The sequence below is a fragment of the Lates calcarifer genome, linkage group LG16_LG22 (assembly GCF_001640805.2).
Source record: "Lates calcarifer isolate ASB-BC8 linkage group LG16_LG22, TLL_Latcal_v3, whole genome shotgun sequence".
Taxonomy (NCBI): Eukaryota; Metazoa; Chordata; class Actinopteri; family Centropomidae; genus Lates; species Lates calcarifer.
In genome coordinates, this window is record NC_066848.1 from 16237020 (window position 1) to 16257896 (window position 20877).

The 20877-nt window shown below is 40.0% G+C and overlaps 1 protein-coding gene across 1 annotated transcript in view; it reads left to right on the plus strand.

Moving 5' to 3' along the window:
- abch1 (ATP-binding cassette, sub-family H, member 1) overlaps nucleotides 1-20877 on the plus strand; it is a 31361-nt gene that overhangs the window by 196 nt on the left and 10288 nt on the right. Inside the window, exons 2-17 of the mRNA XM_051076648.1 lie at nucleotides 439-609; nucleotides 3884-4032; nucleotides 5783-5942; nucleotides 7502-7656; nucleotides 10000-10107; nucleotides 10805-10898; nucleotides 14051-14194; nucleotides 14408-14642; nucleotides 15094-15190; nucleotides 15303-15471; nucleotides 16116-16216; nucleotides 19255-19325; nucleotides 19543-19592; nucleotides 20010-20066; nucleotides 20269-20339; nucleotides 20648-20736. Of these exons, the coding sequence (XP_050932605.1) occupies nucleotides 439-609; nucleotides 3884-4032; nucleotides 5783-5942; nucleotides 7502-7656; nucleotides 10000-10107; nucleotides 10805-10898; nucleotides 14051-14194; nucleotides 14408-14642; nucleotides 15094-15190; nucleotides 15303-15471; nucleotides 16116-16216; nucleotides 19255-19325; nucleotides 19543-19592; nucleotides 20010-20066; nucleotides 20269-20339; nucleotides 20648-20736 (1921 nt within the window). The remainder of the gene's footprint in view (nucleotides 1-438; nucleotides 610-3883; nucleotides 4033-5782; nucleotides 5943-7501; nucleotides 7657-9999; nucleotides 10108-10804; nucleotides 10899-14050; nucleotides 14195-14407; nucleotides 14643-15093; nucleotides 15191-15302; nucleotides 15472-16115; nucleotides 16217-19254; nucleotides 19326-19542; nucleotides 19593-20009; nucleotides 20067-20268; nucleotides 20340-20647; nucleotides 20737-20877) is intronic.

Genomic DNA, 20877 nt, shown 5'->3' on the forward strand with positions numbered 1-20877 from the left:
TTAAATCCTGTTTCTTCCTGGAATGGAAGAGAGAGAGACAGTGTTCTCAAGACCAGCCAACACTTTTTCATAGCTTGAAGAAATATGCAGACTAGCAAGACCCCTGCAAACTGACACATTATACTACTGAAGCTGAAGGCCCTTTTACTAAATGAGATGACTGCAGCATATCAGCCACTCCTCCAGTCAGTCAGGTTGGTTACACTGCAAAAAGTATCCATCCATCATCATATATATATATATATATATATATATATATATATATATATATATATATATATATATATATATAGCTTAGTCTTAGCTATAGCTAAGTCTCTGTGGCCCACAATTTGGAATAATTTGAAAATAGAGGCGAACCAAAACCAAAATCCACTAAAGTTTAAAGTGAGTTGTTGCTCTGTACAGTCAGTATTGAAAACTGTACCGCTCTGTTAGAAAAAGTCCCACAGCGCATCCAGCCTCCCCCCCTCCCTCCTTCCCTCCTCTCTCCCTGTCTCTCAGCCGGCTGTCGGGTCCGCCCTCCTCCCCGCTGCTATGGCCGCAGAGGCTGCCGGTCGGGATGATGCGACGGCCGAACCTGCAGACTGCACCGAGATGGAGGAGCGGGTAAGATGCATTTTTGGATAATTTAGGGCACTTTCTTTGCAGGTAACGACAATCCAGGGTTGAGTCTGTCCCTCATCAGCAGGCCTTTCCAGTCCCTGCAGCTGACTGCTGCCGCAAGATGGAGAGAAAAAAAAAACTCTGCAGGATGCACGCCGCCGCAGCAACCATTTCTGATTTTTGTTTTTTGCAATGTCTAGCTTGACGTTTATGAGAGAGGAGAGAGGGAGTGTGAGCTTTATCGTTTAAGCAACAGAGGGAGAATGGTGTTAGACAGGGAGCGCCATGCGCCGCACTCTTGCTGCTGCTGCTGCTGCAGCGCCCACATCCTTTAACACGCTCATGTGAAAGGGAGAAGTGAAAGTGCAGCAGCTGGTCTGTCGTTGAATGTAGGCTACCGAGACTCGGCTTATAAATAGCCCGACAGTGGCCACTGTTTAACAGTTGTGTGCACGGGGAACGTGTCGCGCATTCGTCTCGTTTGCAGCGGAATCCGGGGAGATTTGAGCGCGCCTGTCAAGCCCGTTTTCTTCCACTTGGCGGTGACGCAACTTGGCAACAACTTGGCAGGCAAGGTAGGAATTCTTCCTGATCAGCAGAGCAGAGTATGAATGAAAAAAGAGGCTTTGTTTGGCTGTTGGAGGTCTTTATGGTTTTCTTATGAAGAAACACAATGTGGAGTTCCGGTCATCAGTAGGATGTTAGTTGGAGAGAGGAGGGCTGCAACTAAAGACTCTGCATTATGGATTTTCTAACTGTTATGTATTTGAACTAGGCTAAATAATCAAGTTTAAGTTTAAAAGTCGCAAGTCTCCAGAGCTCAAAGTTTTGGCTTCAGTTGGGTTCATGTATCCCAAAGTGTTAATTCTATCACAGAAAACTGTGAAACTCTAATTAATGTAGCAACATATGAAGCTGCAGCCAGTAAATATTGGTGGCTTTTTGTGCAAATTGGCTACAAAACTTCAGTGATAGTAAAGAAAAAGTATGCATTTGTGAATAACTTATGGTTCTGAGTAAGGCCACTTGTTGTGTGAAGAAGGGTGTGTGTGTGTGTGTGTGTGTGTGTGTGTTAGGTGGGTACTCTTCTGAGGAAAGTGTTTGTTCTCCACCTGCCGGCTGGTGAAGTGAACCTGTTCTTCCACTTTGCATTGGCTGAGATGTTTGTGTCAGCTGATGTTCACATGCTCTTAAACTGTTGTCCCCAGTCTGTGGAGACACTCACTGGCTGCTCTTCATCTTTTCCACTTCTCCCCTTTTGTCCTCTGCTTCTCTGAGTGAAGGTGAGTGTTTTGCTTAAACTGCTGTTTCATCCCCTATCAAGTTGACTTTTACTGTCAGTGTGTTTTCTTGTAGATAAGGCGGCGTTATCTTTTTCAAGCATTATCTCAGATTAACTGGGTTTAAAATCAGCCAGTCGTCTTTAAAGGTCACAGCAGTAACCACAGGGTAATTTACATAGAATGAGATTGATATGTCTTGGTGTATGTTTTCCACATGTAGGCTATAGTGCCAAAGGTGAGGCCAACCAAATGCATCAGATTATGCAATGCAATCTCCCTAATCTCCTTGCTAGAAAATGAGAGATGGTGGATTAAAGGAGGGAGTTAGTTAGAGACTGGAGGGAAACCCGTGAAAGAAGGCTGTTATTAGAGATTAGTGGGCAAAGGATTGTTGTACGACCCAAATACTTTGTCCGCTGAATCTTGACAAGATGCACAGAAACTACCAGGAGTATCAGAGGAGAGAGAGATGTTTCTGTATGTTGCTGTGCAAGAAGTGAGAAGGAGTTTTGGGTTAAAGGGTAAACTAGTTTCTCACCCGACTTTGCATTCTTGAAAAAAAAAAAAAAACTAATCAGGTCACCTTGCTCAGTGGTTTGGTGACTGGCTTACATAGAAGAATGGTTTGCATTTTTTTTCAGCAGCTAAGTCTTTTTAAACCACCACCACTCCACTGCTGATGGAGCTACAAACCTCTGAACAGGAATAAAACTCGCTCAGGAGTGAAACACTGTCAAATTAGAGTTTCATTTATTGTTTCTCAGCGTGTTTTACTCCCAGAGGAAGCGTGCAATACTGATTGAATATACTTCATTTTTAAATTCTGAAAACTACATGTAATATAACTTGAGTCATAGCCTATGAAAAGTTGATTTTCTTCTGTTTGTGCTGCAAAGTTTGATTTCCATTTTTCATGTGTTGTGTTACATTGCTTTATGACACATTGTCAGCACAACAGGAATAAGGAATGCTTGAGAATGTGCCAGAAATTTCAGGAATTTCTTAATTAGTGTTATATAGTAGTATTATATTTAGCATTTTGTAATGAAAAACCAAACCCATTCAGGTTGGTTTAGCAGCAGTAAACAGAAAATACTGCATGTGCACTAATCAAAGCAGTGCTTTACAGTAGCAAAACCAGCTGGACGTGTTGACAATAATAAGTGTCTCAGGAACGACTGGTATGTGAAATAAACTATGTGCTGATTTAAGTTGAGGGCTTTGTATTGAACTATATGATACAATGTTATACAATATAATATGATACAATATAAAGCCATAAAGCTGATTCTGTCCACTGAATCTGATTCAGCATGGCCAACTTAAGTCTTTAGTGAGTGAAACTCACTGCAGCAAGTTAAGTATGCATTCCTGGCACAGGTCAGTGAAGCTCTCGGTTAAAACCACATCACAAAGCAGAGGATGAGAAGATGCAGTAAGATGCATGAATGTCCAGTCTCAGTTGCCTTTGGTTTAAGAGTATATACTTTACCACTGTAATATTAGACATGTAGCCTATTTTACACCACTTTACTCAAGTGTCTTCCACAGTGATCCTCTACATTTCCAGGAAATGTTTGTAAATGTTTATTTAATTAATATTTCCTCATACAAACCTCCTCCATCGTGGGGGAAGGGGATGTGATTGCACCACTGATGTCCATTTGTTCCTTGAAACAATATTTCACATTTGTGGTGGAAAACACAGACTTCGCTCTCCTGGGAGACACTATTTAAACAGCACCTGCCAACGAATGGTTCATCTCACAGTGAAGAAAAAAATAAAGTGTGAGAGTGTCACACTCTGTGGCTGAAGCTATGACACTTATCGCAGTGAACTGTATGCGCACATGTGATTACAAATGGAGGACAAGTACATCATCTTGTGGCGGGATTTTTCATGTGTCACGTTTGCTCAGTGCACTTGGTGAAATCTGGGAAGACAGTCATGAAGATTGTGATTGATGTTTGACAAAATGTCTTCTCTCTTCCAGCTGAAGGAGGAGAGAATGAAGGTTGATCTGGAGGCTTCTCTGCCTGCTGGACAGGAGGATTACGCCATCCAGTGCCGAGATGTGTGCCGGTCATACGGCAAACTGAAGGTCCTCAGCAACCTCAACCTGACTGTACCACAAGGACACATGTGAGTGGAGCGCACAGACTCAAATGTGTCATCATGGCTGTGATTTCAGCATGGCTGTGATCCCTTGTTTGAAGGGGAGTTTTGCTTTATCTCTTCTTCTTCTTCTCTTCTCTTTATATTTTATGATATTTGATTCCATGGACTTAAACTGTGTTGAGTGAAACTGTAGCACTTACAGCCACTAGCAATGGACTTGGACAAGTCAGTAGACATTCTCATTACATGCAAACGAGACATGCATTCTGGGCTGAAGTGGCCAGGACCTGACTGCAACCAGTCAGTTCTCCTTTGTCATGTATCTGCTGACTGATCAATGACCTGCAGGACAGTCAGGTTTACATTCAAGAAATCCACATTGTCTGGCTCATTAAAGCTGACGCAGGAAAAGTCAGAGTTCAGATGTCATTGTAAAGAAATTTATAGTATGTCAACTCAATGACAGTCATGTTTTTTTACTTTGTAGTCCAGCACCAAGGGGAACTTAAATTCATAATGGCCACCTTTTGTTTTCCATGTAATTGTTTGTCATCTGTCTCTGTTATTTCTCTGCACCTTAGAGAGGATTTTTGTGGTTTAACAACTGACAGGATCACTTTTCTAACACGTACCTGCATTCCTGAAATGACAGATGACATGTGAGAAATGGGGAAAAACAGAAACCTTGTGTCAGAAACACTTTTTGCACGTTTTTTTCCTGAACAGCACACATGTGATGTACACACAAACTACAGGGAAATGATGCATTTGAACAAGCTTTCTCACAGTTCTACAGGTCAGAAATGTGCTGGATGACAAAGGTGATATAGTGTTACACCTGGAATGCAGTGTTTCTCAAAAGTATGGTGCATATGATCTGATTTCTTCTGCTTTCACCTAGGAATTTCATTGCAGGTGGTTTTCTGCCACTGTTGAACAGAAATAACAGCTTTAAGGATGAGTGCATTAAATAGCTGTACAAGAAAAGAGAGAAAAAAAAATCCCATTTTGGGATTTTGTATATTTTCCTATTAAGTGGAAAAAAAATTGCCAACATGAATTCATGCCTTGATACAGCAGAGCTGAAATGTAAGCTTTCAAAGCCATAAAAAGTCAGCCAGTTCCTCAAACTAAATGACAAAAGGTACCTCCAAAGCTCTTTAACTAACATGTATTTTATATGTTTAATCTCATGCTTATGCTCCATAACTACATAACTCTCTAAAACTACAACCTGTAGTTTTTAAATTTCAGTTTGTGTAGCTCTGACAGAAACAACAGAAAATGTTTCTGAAATCAGAACACATCACGATGTATTGCAAACTTCTGCTGTTTGGTTTTGTTTGACAGTAGCTTATCTAACTGTAGGTTCTCTTAAAAGCACTGGTATGTGTTGTAACTTTGTTATACAGCCTGCGTTGTTGGGTTTTATCTAGTCATCTGGTTATCTATAGATGCTCACATAGACATGATCTATTTTCGCTGTTGAGAATAGAGATGACAATTCCTCTGCAAGTCCTTCCATGCCTGACTGTATGTGTACAGAGGCTACATTTTCTCCAACAGAGCGCACTAATTTTCATTTAGTTCACTTCCTTAATGTCTGAACAGTCTAGTTAGAGCTGTGTGTTTATGTGCCAGAGGGAAAATGCAACAACCACTGTCACAGCAAAAATGAAACCTGACAAAATGAAATGTCATAACTTTGCAAAATGTTGAATTCAACAGAGATCCTTTGAGTTTTACCTAAAACTCTCTTGATTCTGTGTTGCAGATATGGTCTTTTGGGCCCTAGTGGATGTGGGAAGACCACGCTGCTGAAATGCATTGTGGGAACTCTGAAAATCTCACGGGGTCACATCACGGTGTTGGGAAAACCACCTGCATTTCCTGGTCATGATGTGCCAGGGAAGATGGTTGGATACATGCCACAGGTAAAAATCGAAATCTAAAAATCAAACATTTAGTTGTGTAAATGTGTATTACATGGATACAAACCATGTAATTATGCCTGCGTAAAAGCATTTCAGCTCATTCGTATAAATGAACCCACTGCAATGTAGTCATATGCCCAAAGGTCCGTGAAAAGCCACAGTCATTCCTGTAAATAGGCTTCCTGTTGCCCTTGCTCTTAGCTGTGTGTTAGGTCTTAAAAAGTCATTTTTCTTTTTTAAAACCTGCAGATTCCTGGTCTGATTCCTCACAATGTTAGCATTAAGTCCAGTTACTTAGTCCCTCAGCTCCACATTTAAACCCTTTTGAAGCATGTGTGTTTTGTAAAGAAAATGCTCACCCTGTCATTCACATCAGGGAGTAGCAGATGACCTCAATGACATGTGTCATGTGTCCTCCTCCATGTGTGGCATGTGTCCTCCTGTGTGTAACCCTGAGCATCACATTCACCTCTGTAGGAAGTGACATGTGACCCAGAGAGGACGAAACGTGACACCTCATCCGCTCCCTAGTTTGCGACTGTTGTGCTGCTGTGGTGAACTTGGCCTCGTGTTGTCTGATGTCGCAGTGCAGCGAAATTCACTGACCCGTAACTTGAACTCGAACAGAGAGGCTAGCAGTATATAATACGCCTTATTAATTATTTCTTACAGAAAAATATATATTTGGACCACTTTAAGTGCTTAATCCTTAAAGATTATATATTTTCTAAAGGTTTCTAGACAGTAATCCTTGCAGTTATGGAAGTACTGTAAGAGAGCAAAGTCAAAGGTCTGTGCATATGTGCTCAGAAAGCAGCAGTGCAGATGCAGATCTGCATAACGAACAGTCAAGGAAAACTACTAACTTAGTAAATTCTTAGGTTAAAATATTGTAGTTGTATTTGTGCTCAGCTTTGCTTAAGAAAAATGTTGTTATCGTGAGTTTTTGTAATGAGCCAGTATTGTGTTGTGATATTTTATCAGTCAATTTATCATCAAAGGAAGGATGGGAAATAGAGTATAAATAATAATTTGTAGTAAACCTTGAAATGTGTTTTTGGCTTGACAGTATCAGAAACCGTCAAGCACTGAAAGGTGACTCAGGTTCCTTTCTAAACAAGTTTTAATTAAGAAAACAAGAAGTGAGCGCATCTATTTTGCTGCTTGTACAAATGTGTAACATTTGAGAAAAAGGGGAGTTTGTAGAGAGACATGTTCCTCAAAGTGAGGTTTCAAAAGTATCATTCTGGTATTGGTAACAATAATAGGTATTTTGTAGGTACAAGTATGGAAGCCAAATGTGTATCAGTGAGGATGGGTTTACAAGTTATTTGACTTTTCTGTCATCATAATTCATCTGTTAGTTACTGCTGTCTTTGTGGGGTAAGGTCAGGTAGATGATGGAGATCCATGCAGGAACTCAAAAGTTACAGTAACTTAAGAAATCAGTATCAGATATGAGTTAATAATACGTCTGAAGCTGTGACCTTTCTCTAAAGAATATAACATCCACACATGCTCTCAACCTTTTGAAACACGGTTGTTTTTGTGTTGCACAGGACCTGGCGTTGTACAACGAGTTCACCATCAGCGACACTCTGACCTTCTTTGGCCGAATCCACGGCCTGACATCCAGGGAAACCCAGGCACGCATGAATTTCCTCATCGACTTCCTGGATCTACCTCAGAAGCACAGCCTGGTCCGAAATCTCAGGTAAAACCAGATGCGATCTCACAGACAGGATGAGATGAATATGAGTTTTTTTTATTGCGCAGTATATCACTGAATTCATTCCCTGAGCAACCACTCACCTTAAACTCTGTGACCTGTGGCTGGGAGCAAATTTGCTGCAGGTGAACTTTGGACAACATTAAATCAACTAGACAGCTGGGTATCAGCACTGTTCATCATTATCTAGCTAACCCCTGTGATATGATATCAGTATCATATCACTGATATCAAATGATACATTGAGTCCTTAATTGAAAAACCCACAGCAGACTGAAAAAAAAAACATTCTGTCTTTTTTGCACAGTTCATAGGAGGTGATTTTTTGTGCTTAGTGAAACACAGGCAGTGATGTGACTCATAGATGTTAGATTTAAGTGTTGTTGTCAGTGTGGTAAACTGAGGTCAAATGCAGCACGTCCCTACAAAGAGCCAGTTTATGAACTGAAGTAAATGTGCTTTTACAGCTGTCTACATGAAGCCTGTGGACTTTGACACCTGACTTACTGGAATTAATGTCCACACACAGATGAAAGCAGACAAACACAACCCCTCTCTTCTCTGTGGGTTGTAAATCCACTGCCTATAAAACAATATGATTTTGTCTGATAAGGAGGAGCCAGATAAAGAGATAGCTTCCCCTTTACTGTCAAATCATCTTTGCTGAATATTCTTGTCATATAATCTCATTTTTATCGGTGTTGTCAGATTTGACTGAAGCCAAGAAGCACACTAAAGTTTAAAACCACTCAGTTGTCATAAAAGTAGCCACATTTCTTAAAATTTCCACTTAGGAGAAGGTTATTATGCCCATCTACCATTAACATATACTGCAATATGAGGATACTTACTGTTTTTTTAAAGGTTGTAGCAGGGTGTGTATAATGATTTTCTTAAAATAACACACACACAACTTGGTCATAAAATATTTTTCTTCAGTAACACTGGTGGAGAGTTCTGTGGTGCAGGGAAGGAATTTGGTCAAATCCTCATTTTCAATCTTGTTGCAAGCGTAATATGAAGATGTTGGGTCCTGACGTACCTCTGGTCTTCTGTTTTATTACTTTAATAATGCAAATCCAAAACCATGGATGCAGTAACAAAGAGAAATCTCCAACCATTCTTTTGAATAACATGATATTAAATGGAAAAAGTCACCACTTACAAGAGCAGATTTTTCACGGCTTTTACAGAGCTACTGTAAGCTGGGACGGTCACTCTACATCCAGCCTCACTTCTCTGGCAGCTCAGTTTGCAATATGCAACATGTTTACTGTCCTACTGAACAAGTGATCATATCTTCAGAGCCAACTTCCTGCTGCTGCGATTTCTGGCTCGTAGCTACTCTGTTTTGGAAGAAAAACTTTCCACTCAGATGAACCTCCACTAACATTTTCATCATTTCCACAGAGCAAAAACAAATGCTTGTTCTCAAGCCATAAAAGGAGATAACCAAGGAATGCAAATTAAAAATAGAGTATTTGGCCTGTCACCAAGTATTTCTGTTGGTATAATCATTGAGTTATTTCAAAAATGTGACTCTCTTCTAATGTGAATAGAGAGAAAACGGGCAGTGTTGCAACCTCTCAGGCACAGAGATCATAAAATTAGCTTATAGCTCTTGTATGTTCTGGAGGGAAAATGATCAGCATCTCTTGTTACAGCTCATGATTCACATACCCTTCTGTTCCCAAAGAGGCCCCTCAAACCAGTTCATGTAATATTTATGTCAACAGCCTGTCGTGTTACTTACCTGAAACTTCTGGATAAAACTCTACTACGGAGGTTTCCCTGTTAAAATTAGTGTTTTATTTCAGATTTTACATGCTTACATTATATCAAAGATCTGTTGTGTTAATGACCTAGCAACATATTTCTCATCCTTTCCTCACTTGTTCTGTTGCAGCCTTACTTGACACACAGACTGTTGAAACTGTTTGAAAACTCTGCTTCATATAATTCTTTATTTTGACTTAAATACAACGTGGGAGCACCTGCTATTTTGCGATTCATACAAAAATGTAAAAATGTTGTTTCAGATGATCAACAGAATAAGATCTGTCACAATGCTTCTCTCTCCCAGCATCCCTCGCTCAGGTCTTGTTATTTTCCTCTGTGTTGTCAGGCAGGTTCGTCTTGCAGGTTTTATCTCTGGTGCTTTGTGCTCCCACCACCTCCCTTGAGAGCGAGCGGCATGCATAGAACCGGGGTGGATCAGTTACGCAATGATTAAGAATGTGGCACAAGAGTTACCTTTGTCGACCTTTGACTCATTTTGTTCTTAGGCTCATTTTATATGTGTTTTTTTTTTTCTTTTCTTTTTTACAGTGGGGGTCAGAGGCGCAGGGTGTCTCTGGGAGCAGCTCTGCTTCAGAATCCAGAGCTGCTCATCCTGGATGAACCGACAGTCGGTGTGGACCCTGTGCTCAGGGCCAAGTATGTACTGTAACACACACACCACACATACACACACACACTCTCATACTGTTGCTGTTTTCTCTGCTATGCCGACAGACTGTCCTCCCATGATGGCTGTTCTCCAGCTTTTGCCACTCTTGAAAAAGTACAGCCCTGTTGTTTACCAAGATCATACAAACTTTTATTATGTCACACACTGTTAAAAACATAATAAACTAAAGGCAGACACTAGATTTACATACATTTACAGAAATATATTAAGCTAACAGTGAAGTAGACAGGGAAAATCTGATATCAAAATCTGTCAAAATCAGTAGCCCTATTAATTAATATATGAAGTCTAAGGCTATGGGCCAAATCCAAAGAGTTCCTTTCATGCCCTATATGAAAACTTGTAAATGTTTTGTTTTGTTTTTATAAATCTACTAGATGTGCATAACTATAAATTCAAGCTTTTGATTGTATTTCTATACAGGCAATGATCTATAATATATTACAAGGAAACACTTATTGAGCATGCTGCTCTCCCTCAGTGTGTTGCTCCAATCTCATTTTGTAATCACACCACAAAGCCTCACCAGATCAGACAGTTGGCAGGCAAAACTGCTGCTGGCGGAGCCGTGAGCTTTTCCAGACTGAGATTTTAGGAAAACTCTTATTAGCGTGTGGGTCAGCTGTTATATAATTTGTTTGGTTTCTTCTGTCACCTTTCTAGGATCTGGCAGCATCTGGTGGAGATTGTGAAAACAGGGAAAGTCTCTGTCATTATCACCACACACTACATAGAGGAGGCCCGGCAAGCCAATGTGGTGAGATAACTCATACATGCATGGAAACGCAAACACACAGAGCCCACAGCCATGCACATAAACACACAAAGAAAATTAAGCATACACTCAAAAACATTCAGGAATACATCCGCAAAATCACTAGCACTGCGTCCACACTAGTCCTCAAAAACAATGGGTCCATTGATATTTATTCTGTGTCAACATGTTAGATGAAGTTTATTCTTTATTAGCTTTGACAGGAGGGACAAAAGCTCAAACTGAGTGAGAAAACCTCCCATAGAGTTTGTATAGAAGCGCTCTTTTTTTTGTTTTCCATTTTACTAACAAAGCAAAAAGTTTTCTCACGTTTTTACTTACTAGTCCAAATCTTTTTTGCAGGGGAACGCACCTCCTCCATTGACTTCCAATCTTTTTTGGTTCCTAGATTACTATTTTGGTCACACACATAACATAGACACACGGTTGCACTGGATTACATTTTACTTCATTATGTTGAACACAGGCACTGTAGTTTATTTTGACTCAATCCCACATACACCGTCCTGCTGCTGTAAATACTCACTACAGCACCAAATGTGTATCAATCCCCTGCTGAAAGTAGTCCCCCATAGATACACATTTTTCTCCTGTTCAGAAACATGGGCTTGCCACGGGATTTGAAAAGCAGTTACCTAAACATGAAAGAGGTTTATTGGATATGATTACATAATTTTATTATCTGATCATGGCGCAATGAACTAAATCGCTGGCCTGGATAGCGGACCTTTGCAGGTGGTGATTGAAATCTGTGCTCACAATTTTGCATAGTTTGAAACCTGCCCAGTCGGATATAAATACACACATTGTAGACACAGACTAGAAGAACAGAGAGAGAAAAGGAAGTAAGGCAGACACACATTTTCTGGTTTCATTTGTGGTCATGCACAAGAACAACAGGGCCAAAGGAAGCCTATAGCTCTACATATTTACAGTCCATTTAACCTTTATGTCACCTTCACTGCTGGTCAAACTAATACTTAGCTCAGCATAAATCCAGGCATCCCATGAGTTCATTCATTGTTTCAGCAGTAAGCTCTTTTGCAGTGGTTTAGTGTATGTGATACACATGTATACACTGAATACCCACCAAGAAAACTTAAAGATTTCCCTTTACCGCTTAAAAATACTCAAGGATACCTAACAGTATTATTTTGTGACCGAACTTTCACTTCAGTAATTTTGTTATGAAAAGTACCGAATGGAAACTACTACTTACTTTCAATTCTAACTATTAGAACTACAGCTAAATTTTGCAGGGGAAGGCATCTCCTCCATTCACTTCCATTCATACCCAGTGTTGTACTGGCCATCAGGCATACCGCAACAAATTATGATGGGTCAGTGAGTCCAGTGGGCCATCCAAAAAATCCATGGAGTATCATGTTTTTACCAGCCCTGTCTGTCTCTGCAACATGTTGCGTGCATATTGCAGGACCTTGTCATATATAGAGCATATATACATGTACAGTATGAATTTAAGGAAACCTGCAAAGGTGAAACAGATTTGATTAGAGACATTATCTGAGATTTTCAGAAGCTAAAAATTTCACTTCTCCATTGTGAAAGGGAACATGTCTGTTTATTTTAGTCAGAAAAGCTCAACTATAGGTATTTGCTGTGAGCAAACAACTATCTCTGAACTTCCTCCTCCGCTTTCTTTTTGTGACTGTGAAACTACTGTGCAGTGTGAATGTGGATGTATGAGAGTTAGATAGATAGACTGGTACCAGAGATATCAGCGAATCCACACATAAAAAGGTATTTTAAAAAAAACTGCAGACGGTGGGTTTCCCTGCACATTCACTGGATTATTAAAAATGTTTGAAAAGTTTTTGTAAATTAATATTAAGTCCCTAATACTTTACTATTTTGTGTGTGTCACTGCCTGAGGGAGCTGCTAAGTGAAAGAATTTCTTTAGTTCGGTTTTCAGTTTCAGTTTGCTGTTTAAGAAGCTTTTCCACCCTGCTGAGAGTCAGGAAAAAAGTTTTTTTTCTTTGTAAAGACAAACCATTTGTTATTGGTGAATGCAGATGGAGGAAAATTGATCTGCATCACTCTTTAAATAATCCCACATGAACTTGTTGATCTGAACAGTTTCTAGATTTCAGTTCAACAGGTCACAGTTAATCAGCTTGTTAGTACAAATGTTTATGTGTGTGTGTGTGTGTGTGTGTGTGTGTGTGTGTGTGTGTGTGGTGTCATATTCAAACTGAAACTCAGGCCTGTAAGACTGCATAACTCCAGCATTTTCTCAAGCTGCACAAAGCAAGGTCCAAGGTCATTTTGGCCTCTACGTGGAAACACAGAGCCAGAAATCCTCCACTCAAACCAGTCTGACCGCACACTGAGGTGGATTCATTGATTCATCTCTGTCTTTGTGACTGTTACACCTTGACAGAACTATGTCAGACAAAGTAGCACACAGTGTAACAATGCATCACTCCACTGCCATGGAATGAGCTGTGCTAGGTCATGTCAACACACTCTGTTATTTTATCATCAGTCTTACTGTATCTGGTACAATAGGCAGACTTTGATCACATAGCAACTGCAAACTTTGTTTATGTCCTGTTTGACCCACTAAAGAGATCAATTGGATGAGTTTGCTGCTGATTTTATTGTTCTGTAACTGGCTGCTTGTTTATGTCCTGAAAGTCCTGAGATGATGAAATGCTCATTCCCCAAAAGAGTTGACACAAAGAGTGAGAAATATTCTCATTTAATTAGAGCTTTAATCACTCATCTATCTCACAGTTTTTACCACTAGAGAAATTAACTCTAGTGTGCATATATTTTTAAAGATTTCTTCTTCTTTCCATTGTTAGGACTTTTGCATTTATCCAAATGAGGGTGAGATGTTGAATTGTTTGCAGACTTTGTTCTAGTGTACAAAATTTTCAGCATCAATTCTATGGATTTTTGTTATTGTTGTTACTTGCACTTTTTTCCTGTTCTGGGAAATAGAGTGTTGCCGCACTATTGAGGGACTTTAGAGGTATGTTGGTGAGATATATGTAGTGCCAACAGGATGAAGAGTGTCCAATCCATAAGAAAAAAGTACCACACTGTTGTTTTAAAAAGACAAAATATCTCTTTTAAATAACATCTCTCTCTTTTCTTCATTCTCTAGGTTGGTCTGATGAGGAACGGCCATCTGCTGGCTGAAGGTCCTCCAGATGCAGTCATGAAACAGCATCAGTGCAACAGTGAGTACTGTTTGAACCCCCAGTGGACTGTGTGGACACCCAGGGGTGCTGGTAGTCAGGGCAAGGAGGTTGTTCATGGGACTGCAAAGCACAACAATTTGACAGTAGTTTGGGGTTGTAATATGAAATGAACAATGAACATCATATAACATGATTTAAACTTCCCAATTTGTATGTATGTATATATATAGGCACATAGGTGATTAAAAACAAGAAACTGTTATATCTCATCACAAGGGAAAACATAGGCAAACAGTTCTATACTAAGCACAAGGTGAATAATACAGTATACTGACACTCTGGTCCCTGTTCACCTGCATTATCCTCTCCTGCAGACCCTGGAGCACGCCTTCCTGCAGCTTTGTGAGACATCAGATCAGATTGACTCTAAACGGGGATCCAGTCCACAGGGTGGGCCATTAGAGAACAGCCAATCGTTTGAGAGCGGGAGAGACGAGAGTCGGCCAATTCTTGGGGTCGGACCAGGAGCCACAGAGGAAGTTCCCAAATATTCAGGTGCTGAGTTGAAACATGTATTACAGGATTAAAAAAATAAAATACACAAGATATAAATATCTTGTTGAAGTTAGGGTACCATGGTGGCCCAGGGGTCATCGATGCGTACCACATAACTGCAGTCAAAATGCTCCAATAAATCAAATCAAATGTGAAACCTCAGGGCCAAGAGATAAATGGCAAAACAAGTAAAACTCTGTTTTCTTTAATGTTTGCTGCTCTGCTGTCTAGATTTAAAACTAATATTTGTACCTGCTGTAGGTGTCTTTTTGTGATTTGTCATTATCTGTTTTCTCTCGGTGTGTGGAAGTTCATTCCTTATGTCAGTGGTCAAATAAATGTTAACACACAGTTTTACAACATGCCTGTCTTGCAGGATGATCGATACTAAATATTAATTGTGTGCAAAATATGTAAGTACTGCTATATGACATACTCTGTGTCTGTACAGCGGACTGGAAGGTGCGGGCCAGACACCTGCTGCCAAAGTGGAGAAACATTGCCGCCCTGATGATCAAAACAATGGTGCGGATGAAGAGGATGCCGGGGTATGTCAGCGTTTATGTTATTCAATAGCAATAAATAGCAGAACTTGAAGATTGATCATATTTGACTTGTTGGTACAGCGTTTCTGACTCTTACTGTCTCTTGTGTTTGCAGCTCGTTGTGTTTCCAGTTCTTGCTGCCCGTCATCCAGATCTCTCTGATTTGTTTGTGTGTTGGAGGAGATCCAAGGGGGATCCAGGTTGCCGTAGTGAACAACGAGACCTCCCCCTCCGCTTACAGCCAATCACTGCTTTCCTTCCTGGACAACTCCAGTGTGCACCAGGTATTTATTCGCCCTTGTGAGACACTGATATTAATACACATCAGGCATGATCACACCCTTGTGGTTATAACCAAAAAGGAACTGGGTAGTTTCTGTATTTTCTCTGTAGCAGCTGTAGATCTACCAGTAGAGTCAGATTTATTTTCTGTTGTTGATTTGTTTTTGCACAGCAGATTGCTACTTTATCGCTTAATCATATTACACAGGAGTGAGTTTGTTTTGTGGCTCACAGAGTTAAAAAATCACAGAGCTCAGAGTGATTGTTGGTATCTGAAATGGTTTCTCTCTAGAAAGGAAGCAGCAGGCTTTTCTCCCAGTTGTTAAATTTAATTTGACTTTAAGCAAATTAGTTTCGCCCCAGTTCACCGAACAGAAGAAGACTTTGTTTTTCTAGGAATCAGTGAAAGAGAAAGGTTGTTTCTCAAGACAGTCTTTCAGTTTACTATATAAATTACACACAAATACCGTAAAGTGGAGTTTAGTAATTTAAACTGGCTGGTAACAAATATTAGAAGTTTTTAATGCCTTTAGATACATGTGTAGCGCAGCATTGCTTAAGTAAAATATGGTCAGTTAGCATTCACTTGATCTAAAAAGCTTAAAACATTATGTATGATATATTTACTATGTTTTTCTATACATAGGTGCCCTTGTCCCATACAGAGGCTTTTGATGGGATCTATAATGGAGAGTACTGGGGTGTCATCGGCTTTGGCAAGAACTTCACCAGCTACCTGACAAAAAGGTGAGAGGATCAGCATCATAAGTAGAGATGCACCAATCTGATAAGCTGGATCACATGTATCAGGTATTGACCGTGATCTTACCAATTATTACATTCTGTGTTTCCACTATCAGTCATACTCATTCAGTCACAACAGGCTGCCAACTCATTTCTTAATGCCACAGCAATGTCTGCCTTCGTGTTACCTTATAGACAAAATGATACAAATGAGCTCCATGTAGCCAGGAATACAGTGTGGATCCTCTCAGCAAGCAGGCAGCAGGACATAGGGCTCTATTCAACCAAGGCTTTTTAAATATCCTCATTCCACTGAAATTCACACATGGTGCACTCTGTGTGAGGGCCCGGCTCTGGAGAGTGCACACACCGTCTTTCTGTCTCTCCCAGCGTTTTCATGTCTTCTTCATCCAAAGCAGCAGCAGCCCCCGAGTCTCAGCACACTACTGCATATAGAGAGGAGGCCGATTAGACAATTCGTGTCAGCTGAGCCAACATATATAATATATACTTGTAATATATATATACATAAATATGTAAATGTGAATGAAAACCTCTTGCTTACAACCTGTGAACACATGATACGGTTGTACCTACTTAATATACATTTTAAGTAATCAAAATGGGCCATTATGACAAATGTTAAACATTTAATGGAGGCACAAATCAAAGAAGATGCACAATTGTGTTGCGGTTTGCTACAGCACCCATTAACTGAAACAGAGGTCACTCGTGTTGTGAGAAATTTTAGTCGACACAAATCCAATCTCAGCCTGAAGCATTTTTGTTCACGTACTAACCATATATGGTGAATTTTCTGGCTAAGCATAAGTCAGTGTGATAAAAAGTAGACACTGTCCGTCACATGTTGCTTCTGAGGGACAAAGTTGCAGAAGCGGTTGCTGATAAAGTTGTTACAACTAAAAAAAAGTGTAGTATCAGTAGCTACAAACCTGTTTGTTACTTGACAAGTCTCAACTTGTCTGTACATGATTTGACCTTCATCTGTTTCCTTCCCCCCCCCCCCTCACAGGAAACAGCAGTATTTTTGTTTTCCTCCTCACCTCACCTTCCCCATTTCACTTTTTTGTCAACCTATTTTTACGCATGTCGCAGCATAGGCTGATGCTTATGATGTTATGCACCAGCAATGCAACACTGAATACAGAAGAGTGTGTTTGTGTGCGTCAGAGGGATTCTCTGTAGTCATTCAAAAACCACAGTAAAACACACCGGCTCCATCAAAATGCCTGTCTGACGCACAGACAGCATTCCAGCTGCAGAACAAAGACAAACTCATCATTCAAAGAAACATAATAATCACACACAGACACACACTCTTAACCTCACTGCACACATGCACAAATATCTCATTTCACACGTCGCAGATGTCAAACTTTTTTTAACTGTTCAAATGAAACTGCACAAGGTGCTTATTTGTAATCATGCTAGCATCACAGCTCTACTGATGGCAACATCAGAGGTTGGGTTGCTGTGAAATTTTGTACAGACACTCATTGTGAGATCCCCTGAGTGCACCTATGAGGTTGACGTCTGTGCTTTTGAGTGAAATTTCTCATGCACTGTTGGATTGTCATGAACTCTGGTACAGGTATTCATGTCCCCTTCAGGGAGAATTGTAGTACTATGCATGACTGTACAAAGTTAAAGATCCCTAATCTTTAACTTTGTACAGTCATTTACTGAGGTTAGCATTTACCTCATAGCACCATTGTGCAGCTTCACAGATCCACTAACGTGACTTGAGAATAATACATCAAACCATCAGCTTCCCCTTAAATTTCAAAAATCTTGCCAGCAGCTGCACACCCAGAATTAACATGTCCACCATGCCAATAAGATTTTTTTTACAGTGTCAGATGCATGTTCTGTGCAGATAGTGGAGATGAATGAGGATTGCTAGAAGCATCTTCACAATAATATGGGCATAAAAACAACTACAAAAAATGTCCCACTCTTTGTTCTTGTCTCTATTGCTTCAGTCTCTCTCTCTCTGTCTTTGACGCACATACACATACACACACACACACACACGCGCGCGCACACACACACACAAATCAAATTACACTAACTCACATCTCATGATTGCCATCATGTGAGGATGAGTCAATCCTAAAGGGTAAAAAGCACAGGTTGTTGTTTTAGGTGTGAATCACTGTTCCATGTATACTGTGTGCATGTGTGAGTGTGTGTTTGTGTGTGTATGTGATACCTGGGTAGACAGTCTGGTCGTTCCTGTCCCTAACACACCTGGGCAGGTCACATCTTAGCACTAACCAATCAAACGCTCCCTCTTATTGAATCATGTGCTGCTCACGCTGCTCCTGCTGCAGGAAAACAAAAGGCGTCTGCTCCTGGCTGTGTGAAAATAATCTTAACAGTTCAATCACAGTCTAGTTTAACAGAGTACTCCAAATAGACCAGATGTGATTTCATAGTGAAAAGTTGGCATCTAAATGGCATTCACCTGCCAGTACGTCTGTCTGCTTTTAGACTTCTTACACACACTGCAACAGGACACACCGACTATTTAGAGATATTTAATGGTTTGCTACAAATTAGAGGAGTGAGGCAAGAAACAATTAAAATTCATGTCCACTCAAGCAGAGAGAAACTTGAGGCAGAGCTTCAGTATTTCAGGTCAAATCATGCAGAACGTACAGTACATACACGATATAAAAGTGTACCTCCTTAACAGCTACATTTGATAAATTGCTTGCATTATGATATCCTCAGTGGCTCAAAAAGACCATGGGCATTGTTTTATTTGTGTCAGAGAAATCAGTTAATTAATTCAAAACACAAAACTTGTTTGCCAACATGAAGAATGTAGACGCAGGTAATGACTTCTGAACAAGCCAAGATATTCAGAAAATCTACATCCTCAGCAACTTATCCCTCTGATTTTTGCTTCTATTGCAACGTTTTCATTCCAGTTTTATTGATTGTTGCTGAATGCTGAATAGATTTCCAAACTCCGTGAGGTTTTTCAGATCATGACTCTGTCCCCATCTTTACAGGATGTTGCAGCGGCAAGTTTCTAGAGAGGTGGTTGATGGAGGATCAGTACACGTTTGGCTGGACCTGACAAGTAAGATACAATCCTTTCTTCTTGTTTGTAGTCCTTGCTGAAATAGTTCAGATTCATCACAGTTTCATTGAATGGCAACAGACTCCTTGGTGCAAGTGAAAGTAGAAATTAGGAAAGTACAGAATCCTCTAGGAAATGTCGTCATAAACGTAACACTTTGCATACATCTGAAGTTTCAGCTGCAGTTGCTCATTTTTGCTGTTGCTGCTTTTTCTAGATCGACAAATTGCCCTTATGCTGCAGAAGAAGCTTCACGAGGCCTTTCAGGTACAAATGTGTCAATCACCCGACACATCCAGTAAATACAAAGACGTTTGACAACATACAAGATGTTAGAGGGTTAACTGACACGTGTGGTTCAGTACATTCTGTACTGTTTACAGTAGACTAGAAAAACACATTCAAATGTAACACACTTGGCTGAGTGCTTCAGGCAATACAGCAGTATTAGCTTTACAATATCAATACCTATGGCACTTAAGTAGTTTAACTCTTTATCTGACGAATGTTCAATGACTAATTTGTTGGTTTTTACAGTTTTAAAGTAACAGTTTTTGTGCTCACATCACAGTCATGATTTCACTGAAATTATTGCCAAGTCTTAATACACTATAAGCTACATTCTGCCTTACAACATTAAATATGTTTGACTGGTGTTGTTAAACCTCTGTCCTCTATCTGCAGGCTTTTGTAGATAATAAGTTGGGCAGCATGTCATACCTGGTTGCCCTGCCAATAAAGGTAAGAAATGAGCTCAATAAGTCTAATAAGGATACAGAAATGCATACAAATGTATTGCAATCTTTAAAGAGACACTTCTCTATAGACAAGTAGACAACCAGACATGAAGGCAATTCAGCAATAAAAAGTCATAAATGCTGTTCATGCTACATTTTGAATGATTGAAAGTAAAAATAAATATTTTGTTTCTGTCATTTTCTAGTTTGAGGAGCCCATCTATGGCAGCCAAAACACAGACTTCACTACGTTTGTGACACCAGGAGCTGTGCTCAGGTCAGTATGATGTGGGCTGGTTGATGTTGTATACAGCTGGATATGTGAAACAGCTTTTTATTGACTCACTGCACCTGTGTTACTGAAGGTATGGTTTGTTTTTAAGAAAAAATGATGTATGAATGTTTCAAAATATCATGTAATAATACATAAAATGTTTTGTAGGAACTGGATGGGAAATATGTGAAGATCAGGGGTTTTTACTCACAAATTTTCTGGGATTGAACTAGAAACTCTTCTTACCAACACGCCCTAAATGTCATTTAACTTGTGGTATATTTCTCCTTTCTCCCTCTCTGGCCCTCCAGTATCACCTTCTACCTGGCTGTGGGTCTGACAGCTCTCTCCTTTGTCCTGGAGAGGAAAGAGGGGCTTTTGGACAGGTGCTGGGTCGCAGGTGAGTTCACATTGCTCCTACAGTGCTACACAAGCTGTCCCCTCCATTAAATATATGATTAGATGATTTATTCAAATTAGATGATTTTATAGATGGATGGGTCTTTATATCCATACTGAACCAGTCTTGAATTTTGACAAA